The sequence below is a fragment of the Phallusia mammillata genome, chromosome 1, assembly GCF_965637545.1.
Source record: "Phallusia mammillata chromosome 1, kaPhaMamm4.hap1.1, whole genome shotgun sequence".
In the NCBI taxonomy this organism is placed as follows: domain Eukaryota; kingdom Metazoa; phylum Chordata; class Ascidiacea; order Phlebobranchia; family Ascidiidae; genus Phallusia; species Phallusia mammillata.
Genome location: NC_137252.1, coordinates 8,904,204 through 8,930,321, shown reverse-complemented (window position 1 = coordinate 8,930,321; position 26,118 = coordinate 8,904,204). Strand labels below are relative to the sequence as shown.

The 26,118-nt window shown below is 36.6% G+C and overlaps 2 protein-coding genes across 3 annotated transcripts; both read right to left on the bottom strand.

The window, feature by feature from the left end:
• Positions 1-150: 150 nt before the first annotated feature.
• On the bottom strand, positions 151-10,350 carry LOC145217509 (uncharacterized). The gene is made up of 17 exons (XM_080084784.1): positions 10,082-10,350; positions 9,701-9,800; positions 9,411-9,566; positions 9,224-9,341; positions 9,039-9,163; positions 8,393-8,651; positions 8,022-8,078; positions 7,265-7,356; positions 6,989-7,091; positions 6,362-6,594; positions 5,815-5,950; positions 5,355-5,521; positions 4,311-4,444; positions 3,754-3,917; positions 2,487-2,610; positions 1,832-1,957; positions 151-1,245 (listed from the first exon to the last, which is right to left on the bottom strand). The coding sequence occupies exons 1-17, from the start codon at positions 10,246-10,248 to the stop codon at positions 1,005-1,007; spliced, it is 2,502 nt and encodes an 833-aa protein (XP_079940910.1). The 5' UTR covers positions 10,249-10,350; the 3' UTR covers positions 151-1,004.
• Positions 10,351-13,068: 2,718 nt separating this feature from the next.
• On the bottom strand, positions 13,069-18,607 carry LOC145204708 (uncharacterized). Of its 2 annotated transcripts, none has more exons than XM_080077304.1 (5): positions 18,485-18,607; positions 17,988-18,032; positions 16,999-17,079; positions 16,030-16,121; positions 13,069-13,504 (listed from the first exon to the last, which is right to left on the bottom strand). In XM_080077304.1, the coding sequence occupies exons 1-5, from the start codon at positions 18,543-18,545 to the stop codon at positions 13,298-13,300; spliced, it is 486 nt and encodes a 161-aa protein (XP_079933430.1). In that variant the 5' UTR covers positions 18,546-18,607; the 3' UTR covers positions 13,069-13,297. The 2 variants fall into 2 exon arrangements, with proteins under 2 accessions (XP_079933430.1, XP_079933435.1); XM_080077309.1 differs by having other exon boundaries at positions 18,480-18,605.
• Between the last annotated feature and the right edge of the window lie 7,511 nt (positions 18,608-26,118).

The window sequence follows — 26,118 nt, the reverse complement described above, 5'->3', positions numbered from 1 at the left end:
CAAAGCTTTCCTTGGTAACGTCAGCGTATTGACAGCAACAACATCGTTGCTACACGTATTACAGCAAACTGTTTTTCTGTAGTTGCACTGAACATTGAAAGCTTTTCGGTAGCATATGAAGCCATCCAGCAAAATAAAAGGGAAAAAACATCAACAAAAGATACATGGTTTATTGTTTTTGCGAAAATGGCGGTGTAAACTGTAAAGCAAAGTTCGGTCACACAAAAAGTTGACAACAAAACGAAGCCTAATATTTCTCAATTAATCAACGCGTTAAGTGAACAAATACACTGTCGCTTTTCAAACCAGAGATAATATGCTATTTTGGGAGTAGACGATCACTGCAGCAGACCTGAAAAGGGTGATGCAATGTTACATGCTCACATGAAATCTTGGCTCTGTATGAGATTCACGAAAGGAGTTTAAGAATGGTTGGTTATCAACAAAGGGTTAGTACTACAACATGATACCACAAAGAGTGTTATTTGCATTTTGTAATCCATCTTTCTTGTCATTTTAAAACTAAACTTTACCGCCTGTTGAAAAAAGGGTTTTTATGTGTTTAAAATTTGTAGTAAAGAATTTACAATTAAATCACTTATATCTGTTAACTAGGGATGGGCCGAGCCGAGCCAGAACCGGAGTACTCGGTACCGAGCATCGTTGTTTTCAATGCTCGGTGCTCGGCCGAGCAGTTGCACAAACTCACCCGAGCGTTAAATTTGCATATTCATGCCCTGCTATCACACGTAACTAGTGTTCGAAATGATTTCTATGAACAAAAACGAATAATTTTTCAAATGCATTAGATGGAAAACGCGTACTTCATGGGCATGTACAGCTTAATACACTGCTGGTGACGTAAGAGACCTTGTAAAGCTAAAACGTAGGAAGGGGATTTTTTGTGACGTCACAATGCACCGAGCGTGCTCGGCTGAGCACCGAGCATTAATGTGAGATGCTCGACCAAACAGAACATTAACAGTTTTGGCACATCCCTACTGTTAACGATTGGCATTTCGTTCAGAAGACCGCAATTGTCGAATTTGCTCATTTAAAACTTCAATGCGATCGCAAAGAGTTCGTGTTTTTCTTTGTTCAGCTTGTAGTTCGTCTGTTCGCAAATCTCTTTCTTCTCCAACTTCGCGAAGCCGCCGTCGAAGCGACTTTTCGATTTCGTTTTTTCGCTCATCATTTCCGCTTGCGTCGCTCTTGAGGGACTCTATGTTTTCGCGAAGGCAATTGCTGCATGAAAAATAAGACCAAGTTTACCATTTATTAAATTAAGCTGTTGATGAAACCGCAGAGGTTGCGTTTCAGAAATTATATCAACGTAAAAACTTACATCAGGAAAGGTTTGCTAATAAATACCGATATTTGGCTGATATGAGTTCTCATGATAGTAGCTCTACCTGATACGTCCCAGCCTCTAACACCTATAAAACTGCGCGCATGCGCAATTGTGCCCTGCTGACATATTCGCAGCGTTTAAAAATCTCATTGTTGCAAAAACATTGGTGAAAAATCCATACTGCACATGTACGGGTGAGCGGCCACAGGGTATCACATCTAATGTTGCGTAAAATAGTCTTTTTACGTTCTGCAATTAAACACAACATTAAAGGAGACAAGCCAATTCACATTTGTTCTGCAGAATAGAGCAAAAAAGCAACTCTTTTATTTCTCATGCGAACAAGGCACATGGCAGTTTTGACCTATCTGTATTCTTAATAAATACTTTGGTCTACTATTTTTTAGCTTACAACATCTTTGTGATGAAAAAAATGCATGTCAGGCTCTTACATATTTTGTTGTATTAATGAAACCTTACTTTACGACTTTCATCTCGCATATATTCTCGTTGTACTTGGATGCGACTGCTTTCGACGTTGAGACGATTTTTCGGGTCAGGTCCTGAAGAGTCGCAACTCGTGTGTATAAAGTCTCCTGTGGGAGGCTGTATGAAATAGCAAGCAGTTATAATGAGAGTGGCCGACCTTTTTTCTGAACATGTCATTTAAAATATAAGCTATTGCTGCCAGGCATGGTATCAAGTTTAAAGAGCTCTTCTGGCAAATGCGATTTATTTTTTCCTTTGTTTATCGTACAATGTACTAGTCGCATTCAGTGTTATTTACCCTAATGAAGACGACCTGTATAGGAAGTCGAAACGTCGGAATAAAATCGCATTTGCCAGAAGAGCTCTTTAAACTTGATGTCATTTAAAAGTGCAGTTTCAAAGTCCACATAAAAAACAGCTGTTAGTCTTTAAAAATGGAACACAAATACCTTTGGCACTTGAACATAATTATTATCAGTTATAGTAAAGGCAATTCATATTAAAACAGAAAGAGTTCTCAGTCCACGTTTAAGTCATTTGCCTATTTCGTTATACACAAGCCAGAATTTAAATCCTCTGTATCTAGTGTATCAAGTTTTATTTTGACATTGTGGCATGTATCATTTCCTAAATACAAACCACTTACAGACTTTCTACATCAGGGCTGGCAGCTGCGTCGGTGTTTCCAAGCAACGCTGAAACGACGAGAGATTTGGAAGGAGTTTTAAGCGCGATCTCCAAAGGAGTTTCTTTCTGCTCTGATTCTGTCTCTGGAAAAGAGATAACTGGTAACAGTTGCAGTAAATAAATTAAAAAAGTTGCGTCGACAAAACATGTATCTCCGTGCATCGAAAATCAGAAACCCAGTTAGCCAACTTGTAGTTCCGAAATTGTGGTGTTGTTTGCGTAAGTCAGGGGTCTCAAACACGCGGCCCGCGGGCCGCATGCGGCCCTCCAAGGGTATTTGTGCGGCCCGCGAAGCAACTTTTAGAAGTGATGTGTTTTACTCAAGCGGAATACCCTGTCAAACCAGTCAGTTTACACAATACAATCAGTCTCTAGTAGTGGTATATGCAACGTTTAAATGGCATGATCGAAATACCACATCTTTAAAATCAGCAATTGCAATTGTTGCGTAATATGTTTTTCATTAATATGTCACTGTATGCCATTGTTTTCACACAAAGCAATAAAGCACAGTTGGCTCTTTCACTTTGTTGCACTGTATATTTGTTTGTTATTAATTACCACATTGTTTTTTAACAAAGCTAATGGCATTAATGAACATTTACCTTTTTAAGAACGCAATATGATTGTTAATATTACTCTGTAACAGATGTTTCGATAGTGCGGCCCTCGGCTTACTTGAAAGTTTGTTTTTGGCCCTCAAAGCAGTTTGAGTTTGAGACCCCTGGCGTAAGTACAAGTCTGAAACCTTACTCCAACTCGAAAGAACCCAAACGTTAGATTTATTTTTTGCGTGATTCTCACACTAAGTCACTGGTTCCTAACTGAGGAGATATTCCTACCAAATAAGGATTTTACTTTTATTTGTACACGTGGTTTGTAAAACGACATGTTAGCTGTGGGAATATGACTAGCTAAATTAATAGAATACCCAACTTTAAATGACCTTTGTATGGTTTATCAAACATCATGTACTATATTAGGGAGGAATGAAAATATTTTGAACTGTTAAAGAGGGAATTCATCAAAAAAGGTCGACAGCCATTGTACTAAGTGCAATAACCCCAACATAAGTTTCCGAACAATTGAATAATCGTCATCTTGCAATAGTTCCACCAATTTTAGCCTAACTCAGGTTTTGCTTTTAAAAGGAGCTTTCGGGTAAGTACCTTCAGGTTCCATTTTTTCAAATCCTAATGGATGCAACAAATATTCGTGACTATTACCTTCTATTCGGGATCGCATTTGGCCGTAAAATTTTTCCAGCTCGCCGATGACGTCACGCAGTTTGACTTCGCAGTTGACGACTTCTTGCTGCTGCTCGAGAATCTGAAGACGGTACGTGTTCCTGATGATGTCAAGCTCCTCCTGAAGACTCGTGCTTTCCTTACTGCAAGTTTGTTTATATCGTTTAAATTAGTAGCTGTGACTGAGAGGGAGTGGGCTTGCGACCAATCCTGAAAAAAAATAGGGTTGAACCGGCCCTGACTTTGCCACTCCGACCCATTTGTGCTACAACTTTACCAACTTTCAGGACAAATTCGGGATTTGTTAAAAAAATCGGTTTAGGCCCCAATTCCATACCCACTACCATTCTGCCCTGGGCATTTTATTTCGACGTAAGCACGGCTTATAAAGTAGTTCAATACATGTGCTGCCACGTACAAAAAAATCAAGAAGACGCTGAAGCATCTCTTGATATCTATTAGATTATTAAAGAAGAAAGAATATATTCATATTAAAGAAAGAAAATAGTTTTGTGCAGAAAACCTCATAAACTTGCCTGCTTTGCTCAAGTTCGGTGTTAAGCGATAATATTTGCTTGGAATTCTCGTCATACTTGACTTGAAGCGTCTTCATCTGATTTGTTGCCCGCGAGAGGGCGCCCTCCGTCTTTTCCAGAAGCTCCTCAAGAGCCTGAAACAAATGGAAAATTAATTTCTGATTTCTTGAAGACGAAAACTGCAGTAGCGAATGTAAAAAAGTACCCGATTTACCGAAAATCTTGAAATGCGAATGTCATTTGTGCATTGTTATAGATTTGAAAAGGTAGAGCCAGAGCGATACTATAAGTGACGACACACATGGCGGGGAACACCTTAATAAAGAAACGTTCTACTCAATTAGTTTAAGGAGCTTAGCAATAAGCATTAAGAAAAATATGGCAAAAATTTGTGAGAACATTATGCAAGACGTAAATCAAATGCTGAAAAGCGTGATATAACGTTTTTGTTTCGTTCGTTTTTTTTTCTCTTCTTTTTCGGGTCGATTCGAAGCTTTTACAATTGAAACCATACAGTTTAAAGACGAATATAGCGTTTGATTCGAAGACGATACTTGGCAATCCACATTTTGAACCCAATTGGCAGAAACTAACAGCCAAAGCAGGTTTAACTACACCGCTGTTTACCCAAGTATCGCTTGAAAAGGAAGAGTTAACAACATTACGTTATGTGGTGATACACCGAAGTTTCAATGGGCCGAAACATTTCGGCCGAACACGCTGTTTTCCGATGTTTCGGTTTCGGCATTAAATTTTTTGAAAATTCCGCCGAAACTGAATTTTTTCATTGCATGGAATTAATACCTAAACTTTCGACTTCGCCAATACGAAACACAATAAATTAACTATTCGATGTATCTATAAAATACGAGCCATGTTGTCTTGGAAATATTAGATGTTTACTAAAGCTCACGTATTGTGAAAGTGATTTTTGTTTGTTATAAATGAGTTCACTCGCGTCATTGGGTTCGGCTTAATTCGGCCGAAATTACCCTTTTTAGGCTGGTTCGGTGTATCACTAGTTTTTTTAGCAAGGTGGAATACCTTCTTTTCACTCTCAAACTCGGCTTGTTCGAATTCCTTTTCTTCTGCAATTCGCGTCATTTTCCCTTCTAATTCCTCTTTCTCCTTGCACTCCCGGATGTAAGCCTCACTTAGTCTGTTTCGCTCATCCGATATTATCTCGCTGTTGTGACGTAGGTTCAAAATTTCTGAACCAGAATTTCTTTATTTAATCTTTTTTTTAAATCAACTGAAAAGAATCACAGCAAACCTGATTCGGTTTATCCGGATTTTTGCCTAATTAAGACACAACTTGAGGTACAGTTGATTTTTAATGTGGTAAGGCTTTAACTAATCGACATCGGATAAACCGGATTTTCGCATAACCCAGACAATTTTTTGGCCAAACGGGTCCTGATTAACCGAAGTTTACTGTACAATTTTATTTACCCTATATTGTAAGGCTTGAAATCTCTAAAAAACGGTCGCTGAACCCAAATACCTGCAGATTGTTGGTCGTTGCACTTTACAAGTGTTTGGAGTTTTTCCGAAATCTCATCGCGGTCAGCCACCTTTTCTTGCAGGAAACTGATTTCTTTTTCATACGTTTGGCGCAAAGCTTTTAACTGAGTCAGATCCTGTAACAGTTATGAGTTGGCTGTAATAAGTTGTTTATTGCTCTACTCCTACATTTATACAAACCGTCGAATTGAGACAAAATTCAGAAAATGCCAACCCTGTAGCGACTTCAGTTGTTACTCTGCACTTTTGGGCCGCGATAAATTCTAAAGACACAGCGATATCCGGCATGGTGTTTTCTTAAGTTATATTGTGCAGCTATGTTTTCTTTCATTTAGCAAAACACACGCAAATCAATTACGCCATGTTCAGGTGCAAAATTCATAATCAGGTCGGGAGTATTGGTAATCTCATTCCCTTTTTTTAAATCTTAAAAATGCTTCATAAAGCAATACAAAAAAATTTGGAAACTAAACGGCAACAATTGTTAGAGGACGAAACGCAATAAGGATTATCAATGTAATTTTTACCTCGTTTTCCTTGCGTTCTCGTTGCGTAAGATCGGTTTCACGTTCAATTAGGTGCTGGGCGAATTTCTCCATCTCGGTTGCCTTGGCAACGATAAAGGCTTGCATGTCACTCAGTTTGGCTGTACTTTTGGCTACAGCGGGTCCGATAAGTCGGTATTGGTTTACTTCTGCCTCCAGTATCTTAACCATCGCCAGCAAACGCTTGTAGTGGGGTTCATAGGGGTCCGAGTCCACTTAAACATTAAATAAGGAAAAATAATGCAATAAAAAGACTGTTTTGGAATATGTACACCTAACGATAAAAAAGGTCAGGGGACTTACTCATATTCAATGTTAAGTACAATAAACCTTGGAAATCCGGACCGGTTTGGACTAAAAAAGTCCCGATTGGCGAAGATATGGATTAACCGTTCAAGCTTTACCACATTACAAATCATTTATACTTCAAGTTTTGTCCGTATTGGGCTAAGATCCGGATTATCCGAGGTGTACTGTACAATTCGAACGTATATAGCGTTCCAACACATAATGCACTATGCAACCTGACGCAGTATTTTAACACAGAACAGATACAAAAATGGTGCAGGGCAAAGGTTTGTATTTTTTTGAGGTCATTAGATATATTACCTTTTTGTAGAGGTGCAGATCTTAAAGTTGTTTGTGATTTCCTTTGTGGAGAAATATAGGGAATCTTTGTGGTTTTTGTCTGAACAGGACTCGATTCCTTTGTCTAACAAACCACGAAAAGGGTATTAACAAATGTAATGTCACATACTTTCCGCCAACAAAACGCGAGAATTTTCTTTCAGAATGCTGTTCTAGGCGTTTTAACAGAGTTAAGGATCATATACACAACTCGTCATCTAAAGTTTCGTTTAGATTCTACACTATTCATGCGGTTACCATAGGTGCGGAAAACATCCTTTCTCGTAAAATTTGCAGCTGTTGGTCGATTGTACGGATCGCGTTTTCGACGCCTGAGTCCAGCATGTGCTCTTTAAATATTAGGAAAATAAATTTGGTTTAGATCCAATGATTTAACAGCCGAACAGTATATTTAATATTTTACTAAGTCTACAGGATCGCTGGCTGCGTTAATGCTCGTTTAAGAACAAACTTACTGATTTCTTAAACGCTTTAGGTGACATAGATATGGAGAAATTGTTTGTTTTTTTGTGAAAATTTACAAATGCTTAGCATACTGGTAAAAGTTACAAAAATAAGGGTTATTATTATGAAGTATATATAAGTTGTTTATGATTGTGCAAGACATATTCACGGTATTTTTCACCTGTTCTTGAGATACAAAAAATAGGGTATGCTTGACTTCCTACTAATGCTCTGGTTCTTTGGTCAAAGTGTTAAGGTTACGTTTAGTATTTATTTCGTTTTGGACCCTTATTTAAACTTTCAGAGAAGCAAAATTTAATTAGTGCAAAATCACCCATTCTTTCAAACATCAATAGTAGGAATGTTTAATTTATGAAACAGACGAAATGAACTGTTTTATTGGTACTACCTTGTAGACAACATTAAATGCAGTAAATGGGCAAAAAGCAAATAAAACGAAGCAACAATAAACATGTGATAGGTGCCGCAACAATTGTTAGTTATTTTTACTTGTTTTATTTTAGACAGTTAAAAAAGAAAATGTCCTGACCTGTCTGGCTTGCTCTACTTGCCACAGGAAGCAGGTTACTAGCAGTTGTCATGGCATCTGTCAATTGAATTAGGCAGTTTAAAATTTTGACCAGTAGGTTTGTGGAAAGGCAAAAAACAACACATAGATCAGTGGAAAAATTTTAAACGTTGAATCACTGAACTTTTTTTGAAATGAATTTCAGGCACTATTTACAACACAACAAAATTTCTTGTTTCACTACTAAGTCAAATGCTGTAATTAAAGGAAAAATGAATAGCAAAGATAGCAGACAACAAAAACTGGTACCATTTCCTTCAAAAACACTGGGCAGCGCACAATATATGTACTACAATGTTGCTGTAGGATTACAGACATATGCAGCAGCTAACCTTTGGCGTTGGGACTAGAACTTTGGGCAGTACACTGTGATTTTTCAGGTGGTTTCAAACTAGATTCAGCAGTATTAATGGTAGCAGAGGGTCCAACATCAAAATCTAAGGCTTTCATCAGGTTTGGTGTGGTGTCAGCAAAACTTTTCACAAAACGACCATGCATAAAATTTCCAGTCGACGGTGTTGCAGGTTTACGCCTTTCTTTACTGCATGGAGTCTTGGAACGTTCCACTACACTTCGAACTGGGCTGTTTACCTACAAAGACGAAAAAATTGTTTTTGTAAGCAGTTTTAATAAATCTTGTAGCTAATTATCCTGAAATGACTTAGCATTTCTACAGACCATACCATAACACAACACTATAAATAAACACCTATACCAAGTGGTGTGATTCAGTTTTTATGAGATCAGCAAACCAGAAATTTTATGAGATCAGCGAACCGGTTAGCATTACTGGTTACTGTCAATGGAAATATGACTTTTTGTAACAGAACCGGCTAAAAAATATGACTTTGTGATAGAACCTGCTTACAAAAAATTTCAATCCCACCATTGCTTATACCATACAACAATCATACACTAGTCATTTTTATAGTGGCAAAATAATATATATTCTGTAGCAAACAGTTCATTTTTACCCACTTTAAAAAATCCAGCATCAAATGATAAGGGAAAGTCGTGATCCTTCTTCACAGCCGCTTTTGCAGCAGCTAATCTTCTTCGAGCTTGCTCTCTTCTCTCCTGGGCAGCTTGTCCAATTATGGACTCTGTGTCAAACACAAAAATGTTTAAAATCACAAAAGCAATATTAGTAAATAAATGTTTACTCTTTTTAACAAGTTTTCTTTTCTTGGGAACAGGTGGTTTCACAGCAGTTGAATTTTCTTTCCAATCTTGCTGCTTTCTCGTTTCAAGGTCTGAAAACTTTTTCTTGACATCTTCCACCTGCCAAAGTATTACAGGATTACATAGTTGCTGTTGAAGTCACTGTACCTATTGTCAAAAAACAATCACCTGGAAATATATCATGTCCCAAAATCCCTGTAAATCTTGACATGTAACAGGTTTTTCACTGGTCTTGAATTCACAATGATCAACAAGCCCCTCGAATTGTGTGAAGCGTTCCTTCATAACCAGCCTGGCCTGGCCAATTGTAGTTCTTACATCGCCCTTTAGTAAAAACAACACTGTAGTGTAAATATTAACTCTTTCGAATATTGAAAGAAACACATGGAGTGTAAAAAAACATGAACTATTTAAATGTTTTTTCTCCACAATAAATGATCATTTTGTGTCACTTTTACCGATATTTGATCCATATCAGGAAGATCATCTGGAACTTCATACTTCTCCCACTTGTCACAAATGTCGTTAAGTTGGTCCGAAGTGTCATTTATTAGGTTTCTGTAACAAAAATGGTAAACTGGTATTGTTTGGTTTTCTTGGAAAATATGTATAGGACACTGTTCTAACTACTTTTAGGTATCTTGCTTTTAAAAACAAACGTTTGTGCACAGAATTTACATAAACACATTCTTGGGATTGGTTTATAATTTTTTTAATTTTTATGCCTTAAAAGTTGATGGTTAATTTTCTCTTTAAATTTATCAATTCGTCAAATTTTATTTCTAACACCAAGTTACCATTAGTGACACAATACAACAACATTTAGTGACAAAAATTACCTAAAATATTTTACATCTGTGTTTGGCAATGCTGGTTGGGAAGGTTCAACCTGTTTTGGTGATGCACATGAATCAAGAGATGCAATTTTCTTGTTGACAATGACATCTTTTATCAGTGGTTTATTTAAATCTTGTTCCATTAAAGGAACTCGGATTGGAGTAGTCATATTTTGGCAATATAACTAATACCATGCAGTAAGTATTATTTTTTTAACCTAAATGTGCCTATGTTGTGCAATCTGTATACTGTCAGGATGCTTGAATTACAGTGGTTTTCAGAACATGCTTTTAAGAACATAAGGCAATAGCAACATAAATCATTTCTATCAACCAGTGACATAAAGACTTTTACAAAAGTCATATGTGAGCCATAACATCTAAGACAGGCTAAAGTAGAGGCAGCGGATCTTTTTTGGCTTATCCTGAGTCAAAATTTTCCATTTTGGCTCGTTAGTGAGCCATTATTTTTGTAGTGTATAAACTTATAAAGAGTTTTATGCATGGAAAAATCAAATTAATAAAAGCATTTGTAAGAAAATTTATACTGCCTTCATGCGGCACCATACGGTATTTAGTACCACTCTCAACACACATGTGAATATTAAGCCTAAAATGGGCATCTAAAACTAAATTATAGTGTTATTTTTATTATAAACCCTCACCCACACCCTAAAAGCCCTAACAGTCAACATTTTTAAAAGTTGCATACGTTTTATAAGTAGATTGCGTATAGATTGCGTAGATTGCTTATTTTAGAGGAGCCTGTAGGGTGTATTATGTATTGGTATTCCTAGGTTGTATTTACATTACAAGTACAACATTCATGTTTTGTACTTTTGTAGTTTATACTTTATAACTGTTAACAATAAAATAAATACAAAAACGGTATTCGGCATGGCCAAGCAAAGAAACAAATCATCCACATCTATCATGCAATTTTTAAACAATAAAGTTTGGGTTGGCCACGCCCGCGCATAATGGAATGCGAGCAAAACCAATCTGCAAGATATTCAATTTTTCAGAACAATATGACAAAACAAATAATAACTAACTATAGCATATAGGCCATAATGTTTACTGTATCGTAAGCTAAGCTAGCAGTAGCACATTAAATATTGTGTACACTGCTTGTATGTTGTGATTGTGGCAGCAGCAGCATTTTAGACGTTAGTTAATGGGTTAAAAAAGAGATTAAAAAGAGACCAGACGGTCAATCAATCGTTTTGCAACGCATTCTCATAGTTGTACATAGAAGTAAAAATATGTACCAGACATATAAAAGACTTTACTTCTTTTCTAACTTTAGCATCGTAACAAAATAGTTTTGGCAAATATGATCTGTCTGAATTAATTTTCCCTCCAAAACTCAGATTGACATTTATCCTGCCACTTAGGACCACTAGGGATAATGTAGCGTACACTTTGTACCATAGAAAAAAATCCGTTTTTTGTGGGCCTGGCCTGGAACGCATACGTATTAAAATTTGTCTTAAAGCTGTAAAAAAGGAAACAACACTTAACGCAATGTTGTATTGACCGATTCTTCTGTAGTGGTTTCCATTAGTCAGGGTACCATAAGAAGGTAGTACGCAGCAATACCGGCATTTCCGGGACATATCTGGAATTTTGTTACAAAATCGATCTCCGGAAATAATTTTCAAGGACACTAGGAATTTTTAACTTACAGTAATTCTTACAATTCTTTTTCCGAGGCACTCGAAGGTTTACGTTTTAACTGTTGTCTGTGCTGTTTTTGATCAACGATGCTACCATTTGTTTATGCAAAACAACTTATCAGCATAAAATAAAGTATATTTGGTGCTTTCGCGTCCTAAAAACTAACAAAAAGCCGTTAAAACGACCGGGTCTTTTTGCTTTGCTTTGCAATAGCAATGTTATTTGGTCAAAATGGAACTATTTGGGTTGGTATTTTTGAGGGGGTCGCTAATACGCAACCCAATTCAGGACGATTTTATCCATATTATGAAAACTTTTTCCGTGACTTCTGTTTAGCATAGCAAATCACACAACAGTTTGATTTTGAATTGGCACAGCAGCATTTACGATAAAACACTTCTATAAATTTGGCTTTTATTGACATAAAGGCCACGAAATACTGAAAATGTTTTCGGTGACGTGAGCCATGACCACAATTTTCAGGGTTTGCTGCAACTGTACAACATGCGGAATTATTCGAGATGAATTGTTGGTAAATTTATAATGATCACATTCTGGTAGTGAAACTATGTGTTTGTAAAGGGGTCGCGCTGTATTAGAAAACCTCGGAGGATCGCAGAGTAAAAAAAGGCGAAGAACCACTGCCCTAGTGCAGTGGTTCCCAACCTTTTTTTGACGCGACCCAAATACTTACCAAAAATTTTGTTTAGTAGTTTTTCGCGACCCATTGGACATGCTATTTTAGTTGTATTTTTGTCTGTAAATTCGAAAAGCTTTTTGAATTACTAAGCAAGTTTAGCAAATCAATAACCTTCTAACGAATTAATAGTGTTGTTTTTTTGACGATACATTTCCATTTAGCCCGGACTTGGAGCTGAATCGAAGAATTATTAGCCAGACAACGCTCAACTGTGAACTTACACATCACTTTATGACGTTACAAACAGTTTTCATTATCACCACAAGTTGTGATAAAAATTGTTAGGCAACAATTTAAATGCCTTGGGGAAATATATAAAAATAACGCTATAGGGCCAAATCAAATAGTAGATGCTCTTATTGTCACTAAAACAAGCGACCCAACAGAATGTTTAGGCGACCCAACTTTGGGTCGCGACCCATAGGTTGGGAAACACTGCCTAGCCTAGTGTATAGTGTTTAATTGTAGATAGAACCTTTCTTTTAAAAAACATAAGTTATACACATGGGTCAGAAAGTCAAAAACCGGTCAGAAAACCTAGTGTATGGAGGCCAAACTGCACTAACATTTAACTCGTGATGTCGACACTATTTTCTTTCACCAAACCAAGTGAACAAAAACAAAATGTATTGTAACTTAGCGCAAAATAGGAAATGCGCCACACAAAAGGCTATGATAAAAAAGACAACATGCCTAAAACTTTAAAATCTACCAAATAATTGCTGCACAATTGGGACTTAAAACCGACGATAAGAAAGGCCTCTTAGAACAGTGAATGCCTTGAAGACCGAAGCTGAGGGTTTTTAACACAATTTGTCTTTGTTTCGGAAGTTTCTTGTTTATCCTACATCGTCGGTCCTTCGTATACGTTTAACAAGCCACATGTCTCTTTGCATGATAGTGACACGATTGGCATAGGTAGCCGCGATGCTGCAGTCCTCGAAAAAACGCACAATATATGCTTCTGAGGCCTCCTGCAGTGCCTGTAGAGCCAAACTTTGCCAGTGCGTTATTTTTGGATTTAGACGGAGCTGTATCTCCCGCACCTAAAAAAATATTGGTTAATAAGCCAATGAAACAGAGTAAAACAGATGATAAAGTTGGGTACGAACCAAGCCTAATTCGTTTTAGCTTACGCCAGAACCCTGCCCGACTTACAGACTTGCCTAGGCGGGGGACACCTATTCTTACATTGGATTTCGATGATTAACTTTGGATCTACATCAAAATGTGTTTCTGCCACTGGATAGTTAATAGCTAAACCAAGAAAATGTTTTACCTTAAACCAATTTGTGTACTTGTGAACAGTAACCTGTGTTATTGTGTACATTTTGTGATGTTATGCTGGTACAATCCTTAGGCTTGCAAAAAAACTAGAAAGGTGGCTTTCTAAAATACTTTGATGATTATGTATTCTATATCCTATTTGCCAATTTACTAATTTACTATTTACTATGATTGTTTTTGCAAGGAAAAACGAATGGGTCCCCACACGCGTGTTTGTGCCCATTTACGGAAAACAAATGTTACGTTTAATTTTAGATTATTAGGAAAATTGTTTTAAAAAGCATTAACCAAACTTTAAAAACGAAACATCATTATTGTCATATAATTACAAAAAATAGTAAAAAAGAACGGGAAAATATTTCCCATTTAATCTCTTGCTTTGATATTGTCGTTCAAGGTCAGTTTTTAGCACAATTTTCCAAGAAAGCTTTAACAGTTGTATTACAAACACTATGAATTAAAAAGCCATTTGCTAAACAGGTGTACATATAACAAATTGTTTTTCACTTAAGTTTGTTCCGCAAACCGTTTTTAATAGCACGCAGTCCTTAGTGTTCAATAACATCGTTTTGCCTAATTTATACATGACTTAAGTATTGAATCTTTAATTGACTTGTCAAAAATAAAGAAGCTACGTTATGACGAAAAATCGTTCTTAACTGTGTTTCTAATACCTACAAGTTGACCTTTAGTGACCTGTGGTCATGTCGCAGCCAAGCTGACAACGAGAATTTAAAGACCATTTATCGCGGCGTTCCAAAAACTAGAGTTTATTTTTTCATCTTTATGTTGATCAACAACGTTTTGCTTGACATATACGAAACCCAAGCACGTTTATCGAGTTTAAATCACTTATTAGGTGTGAACCGTGGCTAAACTGAAAATGCGGGTGATAATTTAACAAAACGACATTGCAAAAATTTAAATACTAAACGAATAACCTACTAAAAACAATTGTTTAAAATTTCAGCACATTAGGACTTGTATTTCTGGCCTAAAACTATAACCGATTAATTCGGGGTTTATGAGGGTGAATCCAATAAAAAGTTGGAAAATTCTTTGGAATACCTTACATTGCCTGGTGCAATGGTGCAATTTGCACCAACCAACAAAGCACGAAACTCCTAGATTATGTACTTAAGTCAGCACAGTCATTTAAAACAGTTTACATTTTGAGGGCCTGTGGGTGAACCGCTGGGTCATTCGGGGTCAAACTTCTGCAGGACCAAATTAATAACTAACATCTGTCCAAATTTGAATAAATTTGAAGCACACTCTTTCTTGACCAAATGCGACAAACAAACCAGTGTTAGACAGAAAAAAAGAATATGTGTGCCCCAGAGCAGTGTTTCCCAACCTATGGGTCGCGACCCAAAGTTGGGTCGCCTGACAATTCTGTTGGGTCGTCTGTTTTGAGACAATAAAAGCATCTACTCCTTGACTTCGTTTCGTAGCGTTATTTTATTATTTCTCAAGGCTATAAATTGTTGCCCAGTAATAATTTCATGACAATTTGGCGTGGTAGTGGTTAATTCTGATTGTGACGTCATAATATTTGTGTGAGATCACTGTTAAGCGTTGTCTGGCTGATAATGCTTTGAGCCAGTTGGTTAAAAATAAACGAATGTTATTTGTTTGATTTTTCAAATTGGCGCAGAAATTTTCGAAAAGCTTTCCTGATTTACAAGCAAAAATCAACCCAAAATAGTAGTGATGGGACGAGTACCCGGTACTCGGTACTCGGTATCGATGGTATCGAACGATTTCAGTGGTATCGATACTCGTACTCGGTATCGAAATATTTTGGTCTAGTTTTCGATACCAACGTGCGAGTACCGAAGGCCGATTTTCACCATAAGAATACGGGCAACTTTATGCCAATATTTGCTTCGGACAGCATAAAATTGGAAAAAAGTTCCGCCAGTTTACGTATATCTTTTTCGCTATCATGTGGAGACATTTTTCGGCATGTGTGTGTGCCCCCCGACCATGGCAGATAAATTAGCCAGTGATATACAACTAAGTACAACACTACACTTAAGTACTCGGTAATCGTACTCGGTACTCGGTATCGAAGGTATATACATGTGGTACTCGTACTCGGTATCGGTACTCGCTTCAAAACCTGGTATCGTCCCATCACTACAAAATAGTAAGAATGTATGTTTATGGGTCGCAAGAATCCACAAAACGAAATTTTGGGAAGTATTTGGGTCGCGACAAAAAAAGGTTGGGAACCACTGCCCTAGAGGGAAGGGGGGCCATAATTAAAAACTTGTCTTACCAGCCTTCCAAATGGCAGTTTGCGCAAGCAAAGCTTTGTTGAATGTTGTAGTTTCATTATTTCTTTTGTCACCTTTTTTGGCCGACGTTTCGCTGCAAAACAAATTTAATAGTATTTTTTGAAATGCTGTTAAATAGGTTTAGATCAGTAGTTCTTACATACTCTAAATTTTGGAGCCAAGTTGTTAGCTTAAGATTGTGGGAGCTGCAAAAAACAAGATTTCTAAGGTTAACCAAAACTCAAAATGTACATTTCAGTCTGTAGAGCCCTGCAGCTCTCCTGACTTACTAGGTTGTGCATTATTTACTAAAATTCTAGTGATTAGTGGTAAAGAGTTACCATTTTGTATATGTCTTGCAACACTGTACAGTTTTTGGATCCACATAATTGAACATGATATTTAAACTTGGTTTTAAGATACTGTAGGTCAGTGGTTCTTAACCTTTTTGGTGTGGTTTCCCACTAAAGTAAATCACCAAGTTCGAATTTCCCCCTCTGTTATTTTTATAGTGATGTTTTGTGCCCAACATTAACAAGAAAAAAAATAATGATGTTTTTTTTTAGTTTGAATAGTGATTTCGTGAAAAGTAAAATCGTGTGGAATTTTGAAAAATCTCATGTGCTTGCATTAGTCATTTATTGCATCACAATCAACAGATCAAATGCATTTATTCGCAAACAATAACAAAGTCATTGATACTTTTAGTAATGTCTGTGACGTAACAAACGATTATTGGATGTTTATACGCCTTGTAAAACTAGATGTAGTTAATCTTACATGTTGTTGCGGAAAATATTGTATTAAATTAACTTTCAACGGTTAATTTCAACCTACGGGCCCGAGTTTGGTGACTTCTGACTCACATAATTTCCCTCTAAAAACATAAAATTTCCCACTTCGGGAAATTTCCCACCGGTTAAGAACCACTGCTGTAGGTGGTTTAGTCATTACACATATTACTTTCTTACTGGGAGTTGAAGGTTTTCGCTTGGCAGATCCACTCTTTTTTGGTGATTGTTTCTGCCTGGTAGATATTCTTGATGAGGGACCTAAATAAGTAAAAAATTATGTAGTACACGTAGTACCGAAATTTACACTAATATCCCAATTGATAAAAAAATTTGGCACGACTTTTAAAATTGTATTACTGTCCATTATAAAAAAGGATAAGTTTAACTGCCTTAAGTAAAACCAGGCAGAACTAACTTTAATAAAAGGCTTCTATCTTAAGAAGGCACTACTATAGTTAAAAAGATATACTTTTTTGAATTAGCAAAACAAATTTGCACAGTTTTTTCTTTGTTTTTTAATACTGCACAGAGCAAATTTGCAAAACACAATGCAGAAACCGTTTGATGGATGCAAGTTTAAAACTGTTCACTGTCAAATACAAAAACAGAATATCTTAATAAGAATTAGAGTTTCCTCCCAGGAATGCCTTAACGGGAAATTCCTAGGATTTTCCAGCAAAATCATGTTCCCGAATCCCAGGAATTTTTTTTAATTCCCGGGAAACAGACAATCAAGCAAAAACATGCTTTGTGTATAATTTTGCAAAAAACGGTAATATTCAAATTCTTGTCAGCTGATTCTGAAATACGGCGTTTAGTAATTTTAATAAAAACGTAAGTAAGTGTTTTAAAATTAGATTGTAAAATATTTTTGTGCAAAAATCTGGGAAATAGAGGAATCCTATTTCGAATAGGACCTGTCAATCAATTGGCTTGCATACTTTTATTGAAACTATAACTCGTGTAAACTAGGCTATTAAACTAGGTTTCTTCAAATACAGATCACTTTGTGTCGATTCAGCACAAGCAGTAACCTTCCAGCTTACAAAGTTTGTCAGAAACCCTTGAATTACCACATGAAAAAATAAGCAATTTTACTGAGCCAACTATCACCTTGTTAACATATGCAATTTTAAATACAATCTTAATCTAGTTGAGCCACAAACCTGGTACATTCTCATCCGAAGACGAGGAGGAATCATCAGTCACATCTAAAATATAAAAATATATTTTATACACATATATATATACATTTACTTTTGGACAGAAAAATATCTTCAATTAGAAAGGACAGATTTGCATTGCCATGTTATAAATTGTTTTTGAAGATAAAATTTAATGAAGTTTCAAAAAGGATGTTTTATTAATGTAATCCAACCCAAACATAGATTTAAAAAAATTTAAGTTGTCAATCACGGTATTTATTTGAGTGACAGCTTACAAAGTTTTTTACCCTACAGTTTGTACGACTTACAATCAAGACAGCTTACAAACCTTATATTATTTTTTAATACCTCAACATGCGGCTTACAAATTACAATTGAGTAAATAAAGATTCAATTTAAGAGTTTAATATATTTTCAAATGCTTTAGAATTAATAACTATATGTTTATACTTTATATTGTTTATACTTTTTTGAATGATGCTCATTGCTCACCTGACCTGGATGGCCTTTGTCTCCCTTTTTTATTTTTGCTTTTGTCCATGCCAATAGCTTTACCATTGATAAAAACAAATACTTCAGAGTTAAAACATTCTAATTTTTGAAAAAGTTTTTACACCATAAACAATAAAAAAGTACAAAGTTTTATTAAATCGCCTACAAACTAACCTTGATAATTAATTGGCTATTCCAGACATTAACTATTGAAAACAAACAGCCTATACTTATAATTGAGTGAAATGATCGACGATTTAATGTTTGTTCAAAATTCAAATCTTGCGACCCTTGCTTTTTTGAGTTGCGCGTTGAATATTAAAGCAACAATACCTGCTTAACAATCTGAGCAAAACAAACCTACAAGAAAGCGAACATTGATTTTTAAAAAGTGCATTTAAAAACTAAGTTTTTAATTTGAGTTATCAAAACAGCTTTTTTTGAGTTTCCCGCCAAATTTGTCACTTGGTATAATCCGCACCACTACACGTCTTATTTTATTTGTCATATATTGCAAAAATAAAAAAAGAATCTATGGAATTAAGTTCGAATCTCCTGCGTAAAATTTGTAAGTCCAGTCTGCGCAAATTACATTTCTTTCCATTGCCACACTGAAATCAAATGGAAAAACTCACGGCAGGCCCACTTTTAGCTAAACTGCGATAATTGGCGCAAAGAGCAAAAATACGGAATATCACCCAAAATGCTGGGTAGAACTACTAATACGGTAAAATTACCAACACAGGAACTCACACCAGAGGTTTGAAAATTTCTAATAATGGCAATAACTGCTGAATCAGCAATTTGCTAAGTCTATGTGAGTTCCTGTGTTAGGAGCTCTACCAAAATGCTGACGATTACCGTATTTACTCGATTGTAAGCCGCCCTCGTTTATAAGCCGCCCTCGATTGTAAGCCGCATGTTGAGGCGTAATAAAAATAATGTAAGCCGCCCTCGATTATAAGCCGCACGCTGGAATTTTTGATAGGCCTACTATTGTTTCTTAATACATCTTTCTCTTCTTACATAGTATAACCATATGCCCATTTCTGTTGGATTACGCCGATAACTGTACCCAACGATAACTGAACGTATATCGATGTATACTCTGCACATGCATACAAGTTTTAAACCCCAAATGAATTAAAATGTTTGAGTGTAGAAATAATTTCGGTTTAAAATAAAATGTAAGCCGCCCTCGATTAAAGGCCGCACAAACAGCAGGTAAAAAACAATAAAAACCGCGGCTTACAATTGAGTAAATAGCCTGCGGTAGGTCTATTAGGGTTGAGACTTGGGGTAATGTATTATTATTAAAAATTAAATATAACTAATTTTAAAACTTAGTTTCTAATGACAATTTTTTTCTAATGAAAAAACAACTTATTACTTAACTCCCTATCCCTCTTTGGCTGCTAAATAACTTATATGTTTCAGCTCTTTTCGTCACTTATTGAAATTTAGCTAAATGTGGGTCTGCCGTGATGTATGGTGTTAGTACAGGCAGTGTTTTTTTAAGGTGTTTTTGGGGACCGAAACGGTAATTTGCAGAAACAATTATAGGTGGAACACGTCACTCTCACCGCACATGCATTTACAACGGATTTGTAACTGTAGACGCTATATTTTGGCGAAAAAAGTTAGTGACTAGAATACCGTTCTCGTATCAGGGAAAAATGTATCTTAATCGTATTCACTTTTCCTTCACAAACGCCTGTTTCTCACCTAGATTTTATCCAGTAATTTCTAGTTTAATAAATTAGACTATAGTCAGAAATCGGTCAGCGCTAGAACATACATAACAAATAAGTTGAGGTCATACGATAATAGTGGCGCCAATACCTGATACTATGTGTGGCATCGCTGCTCATCCGATACTTGGGCAGCAACGGAACAAAGTGCTTTAATCTGCCGTTTCTGCAACTACTATTGCGAACTGTCACTTCACACGGACTTTTCACTTAATTGTCATTGCAACACAATCTCTGCGTCAGGCTTGGATATTTGCTGTTTGTATCCGAGAACGTTTGAGACGAGCTGAAAGACCGATTTGCCGAATCAGCAATTTTAACGATGATTCGTCAGGTGTCGGATTAAAAACTGGATATCGGGCAAACCCCAATATGCGCCTAAGCAGACTAATTATTTCGGCGCTATATGTGTTGGTGGTCATGCGTTGATTTAAACATATTTTTAGGGTTTAAAAACTGGTATAAATAAATTTTGCGAGGCTACTAGAGAGACTTCGGTTGTAGGCTATTGTGTGCAAACAACGCCAAATGCCAGGTAACACACAACTTAACAATTTAGAAAGTGACGTCATTAACAATTGAGACCGATCATCAAACTTTTCAGTTCAATCTATGGATTAGGCATAAACTTTCAGGCACAAGCAAATGGGATATTCTGAAATAAATGAAAATTCTTGAAATCACTTGATTATTACACGACATTAAGACATCCTGTAACTGTTTGTAAATTAGGAACCTGCGATACGGCTATTAATAGCGAAGTGGTTGTGAATTAGGTGGAAATAGACACGTCACACATATACAAAAACATGTGTGCTACTAAAATTTATTGCGCGCTACCAAATTTCGAAAAAAAATTTGCACCCCTGTGTTAGTAGCATTACCGCTGACATGGCTTTCTGGTGCACGTTAGTACATTTTTAATTTGAGTGTAGCCCAGCAGGATAAATGTAACAAAACTTCTTCAATCAATTCAAAATGTGAAACAAGCTTTGGTGAGTACAGTTGTCAAAATAACGCAGATCAAATCGAATGCGTTTTTTTTTCGCGCTGGCCGATGCCTGGCCAGTCATAAACACGCGAACGAAAACGAAAGTGTGCATTTCCGCCGTCACACAATAAAGTCAGTTGTGACGTCATGAGTTAAACAGTGACCAGACACGCCCGAGATTTGTGTGCATTTTTAAGGTTTCAAATTGTTTGTTTGTTAGTGATGGTAAACTAAACCGCTGACTGGCAAGAATTAAAATATCGGGTATGAATAAAATAGTGTCTTTTGTTGTTCTAGCCTACGCGAACAAATATATTGGGTTTGCTAAGGCACCATGAGGCACAAGCTAATTATTAAATCTTGTAACGGTACGATTCACAGAAATGACGCACCGCGACTAAAACAAACATTGTGCGTCACATTTGATAAGATGAAAAATCGCAGTGCATTGCTGACAAAGTTTATTCTTAAAACACAATCTGTTCCCATAAATTTCAAAATTTCGATTTACTCAACAAAGCAAAGTAAGCCGGCTTTACAAGAAATTTAGCAGTGTAACCTGATTACAATGACCGACACTTGCACTCAACGTGTGCTTTTTAATTATGATACCGATATACAGCATTTTATACACAAAACTGGCGAAAAATATGGTCAACTTTAAAGCTATACAGTTAAAGTTCCATGGATGATGACAGCCAGCCTAGATCCTTGGGCTAGACACGAGCAATCGATTGGCCGCTGGCACCGATTCCTTCATTAACTTCCCGGTGCATTTGAACAATAACACAGAAAGGACAGAACCAACTTAGCATGAAGTCAGCACATGCTCCACCTTCTATATCGTTCTTAGCACGAACCTTGCCCCGGACCATGCCGATGGGGATGCAGCCCAAACAGAAGATCAGGGCACCGCACATACAGCAGCTGTCTCCAACTTTATCGGCTGTATGGCCGAATACCAAACAGGGGCAAAAGTAGGACTTTATGCATAGTCCACAGTTGTCGAAGCATCCGAACAGAGGATATTGGAAACCACCACCCATTTTGTTGTCCTTGAAAGCTTAATGTTGTCCTTATCTGTATTTAAAAAGATACTCTATTTTCTGTGGAAAAATAACTTTGAGGTCAATTCAAGGTTCGTTAACAAATTTTAACTCTTTTGTGTGCACGCAACTGACATTGGATTTTAATTTCGACATACACTTGGTAAAAACATCTGAATATTTACAGCAAAGTTACCCTTTGTTCCGAACCAGCTACCTTATACTACTGACTATGTCTACAAATATCATGCCTTGGAAACAAGAACTTTTTTTCTTCACGTCCTAATTAATGGCGGCGAAACATTTACGATAAATGAGAATAAATGCATTCAGCATTGTTAAGAATAAACTAAAGAAAGAAAAGTCAAACTAGGGACGGTTTGGCATCCCATGTAAAATAGAGTGTCGTATGTTACTTTGTCTCAACAATATAGTGTCCTTCACGAAAGAAAGAAAAAACGTTTCCACTCACTCTAATCTGGTAGTTCAAACACATACAAACAATTCTGCAAAACCATCACTATTACAATAACAGATTCTACATAACCCGATTCCGGCATAAACTGGCTTTATTAAAACTATACCTCATCAGTATCCAATCCCGTTTGGGAGAGACTCTTATGCCACGCAGCCGAGGCCGCATTTAGTCGTTGTCAACCGCCCACTGAGTACACAATTTGAACAAATAACTGTACGATAATATAGCAGGGAAAAGCCCATGCTATTGTGAAGCATATTTGTCACAGAATAGTATTATGTGCGAGACAATAACATGAAACTAAGAGCGTGACATTAAAATATTGTAACAAACATAAAAAGTTATTTAATCTTGTGTTTAACACTATAGTGTATTATACATAGAAACATTCTCCTATTTGGGCATCCGCTATAAAAGTCAGGTCCAGTTGGTTTTGGGCTCCCCGCTATGCGTTATAAAGTTTTTATTCTGTATGGTGTATGCCCATGACGTGGAGAGATTAATCACTACTGCTAACAACCATGCGGTCATCTTTTATAGAGGATACGCACTTGTTTGGTAAGGAACTTTGTGGAAACCAGTTTATATTTATAAATAGCAACCGGAAAACACCTACACACCTACACTAGCTTATCCTTAACTACACTGCGGCCAGCAAAGTGTTTATTCATCACCACACAGCTCTATATCAAGTCTAATGTAATGACTGTGCTTCACTACTTTATTAAGTATTTAAAAGCATTTTGCATGGCAACGCAACATCTGCCGAAGTAACGGTCTTAGCAATTACTCACTGAATAAAAAATAACTGTAACGAAAACATGTACCGAATTTGCTGGTAACATGCAAACCCTGTGGCATCAATAGTAAACATGAAAAAAATGCAAAACGCCACAAGTAAACTTGTCAAACATTGCTTAACCTTCAAATAATAAGTCCGAACACAACATGCTATATATTAGCAACAGCAATGATTTTTGTCTTTTCTAGGCCGAAAAAGCCATACAAGTTTAGGGTACTACCAGAAATCCAGACTTAGCAACAAGATAATTAGCGCCTAAACATATCAACCCCTATATACTGAAACATTAACAACATAACTTTCGGTCGTTTAAAGTTTAAACGACATAAGTTCTTTAACAAAAAGTTCTCGGCGGATAGCAATGATCAACGATGCCATAAAATCCACAAAGAGAAAAAAAATAGTAGGAGGTAAAAATGTTTGCATGCCCTATTTTTAATAAAGCAAATATGTACAGTGCTGCTCAAATACATATTTGTAATCCTTACACTTTTGCTCTTTATATTTTACGTTTCTGACATAGTTCCTTGTTACTTTCGAAACTTGCATTGCTGCTAAAGTTGTCACCTCTACCACTACGCGACCTTCCTACTTGCGTTCAATAAGACGGATGCAAGCAAGCGCCACGAACCAGGAAACTGTCCATACCCGTGGGTTTTTGCTTCAAGGAAATGTTTTAAGTTGCATAAGTTTCAGTTATAAGAGAATAGATTCAGATTAATCGGTAGTTTTTAATAATTAGCCTCGTAATAACGTTTCAGCAACCAGTAGACAAACACACTGTGGTAGCTTTTATTGTTTGAATTTGATCTGGAAACTTTGCCATGATTAATGTGCAAACAATGCGTTTCATACTCCAATGTGAGGAAACTTATAATTATTAACACATTGTTTCAGGAATGCTTGACTGGTCAAAATGGCAGGACAAACATGTAAAACTTCATGCTTGGTATTTGGCATTTGACAAAGTGTGTTATTTCTTTGCGATAAACCAATGCTATCCAAAATTTATGGTGGCATAAAAATACCCACGTAGGGCATACACATTACCTTAGTATTTATGTCCAATTGCATAAACCTATGAGGGACCCATGATCAACAAAGTTCTAACTTAATATGGACAATTACGCATTGCATTTTGTAGTTCAAAGCTGATACATGTTTAATCATTTTTTTGGTATTTTTTTAAATGGATGAAAACGTGGTATGTATCTTATTTCTGATATGAGTGACCTTCTAGTTTCCATGCCAACTTTCTGTTGTCGTGCTTTTGCTATTTGCTCGGCGCCTACACGGTGTGTGAAACGTTGTAAACATAACTGCACTGTACATAACACCTGTTTGAATTGCATCTCCACTGACGTACGGGGTTGGTGATTCACAAGGCATGGTGCTGGAACTTGTACGTGTATTACCCAGCATGCGGTTTATACTTGTTTGTCATTTAATGTAGTCGCCACAGGTAACAGTTGTTTACCAGGTATGAGCCAATAACACCATACCTTACGGCAGACTCACAGTTAGTTTTTTTTATAGGTGGCGCAAAGAGCTGAATTATTTATTTAGCAGCTAAAGAGGGGCAGGGTTAGGGTGTAAGTTTTTGAAAATTTTACATTCGAGATTAAGGTTTATTTCTGGTTTTATTGAATTTTGAATGCTAATACCTTACCCCGACCCCATTAGGCGCAACCATGAGCAGTTTTAGAGATATATCGTTTTAAATGGGTAAAATGCTCTTTGCGCCACCTATCAAAATTTAGTTAAATGTAGGTCGCCGTGAGGTATAAGTTATTGTGTTAGTAGATTTTGTTAGTAGTAGAAGTCCCACAGCGGTTGCAAGCTAAGTCTGGAAAAATGTGTTGGACTGTGTGAGAGCCGGAAATAATTATGGCGTATGCGCTGTGTACAGCACGATAGACATCACTGGGGAAGAATAAAACTATTTTAAACTTTGGGACTTCTGCTTTGTCCAAAAATTTGTAAAGCAACTGGTTGAGTTGACTGTCATGGTCCTTAGCGTCCAAACAAAAACCTGAATAAAAAAAATTAAACCTAACTTATGTTCCGAAACACAGAAAGTTACAATACATGTATGTGTTTGCAGATTTGCATAACACGCAATTTGTTCACTTGCATTTGCCAAGTGACACTATAGTTTCAAAAAATGCAAACAAAACGAAATTTGTAAAAAATACAAAGACATAATGCAATAAGAAATATTTCTAAATGTTCGATATAGGTTTATTGCAGGGGTGCACAACCTGCGGCCGAATAGACGATTTTGTGCGGCCGTGAACATGTTTATTAAAATATATGCACTGGCGGCCGTGACGTATAAATAAAACCCTTTTGCCAAATATTTTGACTTTCAAACTGCTTTAAATAGATTTTGTAAGACTGTAAAGAATATTACCAGCCTAATAACCCTGTGCATCACACTTTATATATGCCTTTTGTGTGCAAATAATGCAAATAAACAGTCACCTCTTGCGCCACAATATAGATTACGACGCCATAAATAGCTCAGACTGGTCGTCACGACTGTTTAGCTCAATCTGTGAATTAAGTTTC

Coding starts and splice junctions, on each gene's coding strand:
- LOC145217509 (XM_080084784.1), bottom strand. CDS start 10,248: ATGACTACTCCAATCCGAGTTCCTTTAATGGAACAAGATTTAAATAAA. Junction 9,342..9,410: donor GGGACATGATATATTTCCAG/GTGATTGTTTTT, acceptor ATACTTTGGCAG/GTGGAAGATGTCAAGAAAAA. Junction 7,357..8,021: donor AAGTAGAGCAAGCCAGACAG/GTCAGGACATTT, acceptor TAATATTTAAAG/AGCACATGCTGGACTCAGGC.
- LOC145204708 (XM_080077304.1), bottom strand. CDS start 18,545: ATGGTAAAGCTATTGGCATGGACAAAAGCAAAAATAAAAAAGGGAGAC. Junction 17,080..17,987: donor TTCGGATGAGAATGTACCAG/GTTTGTGGCTCA, acceptor TTACTTATTTAG/GTCCCTCATCAAGAATATCT. Junction 16,122..16,998: donor GCGAAAACCTTCAACTCCCA/GTAAGAAAGTAA, acceptor TTTGTTTTGCAG/CGAAACGTCGGCCAAAAAAG.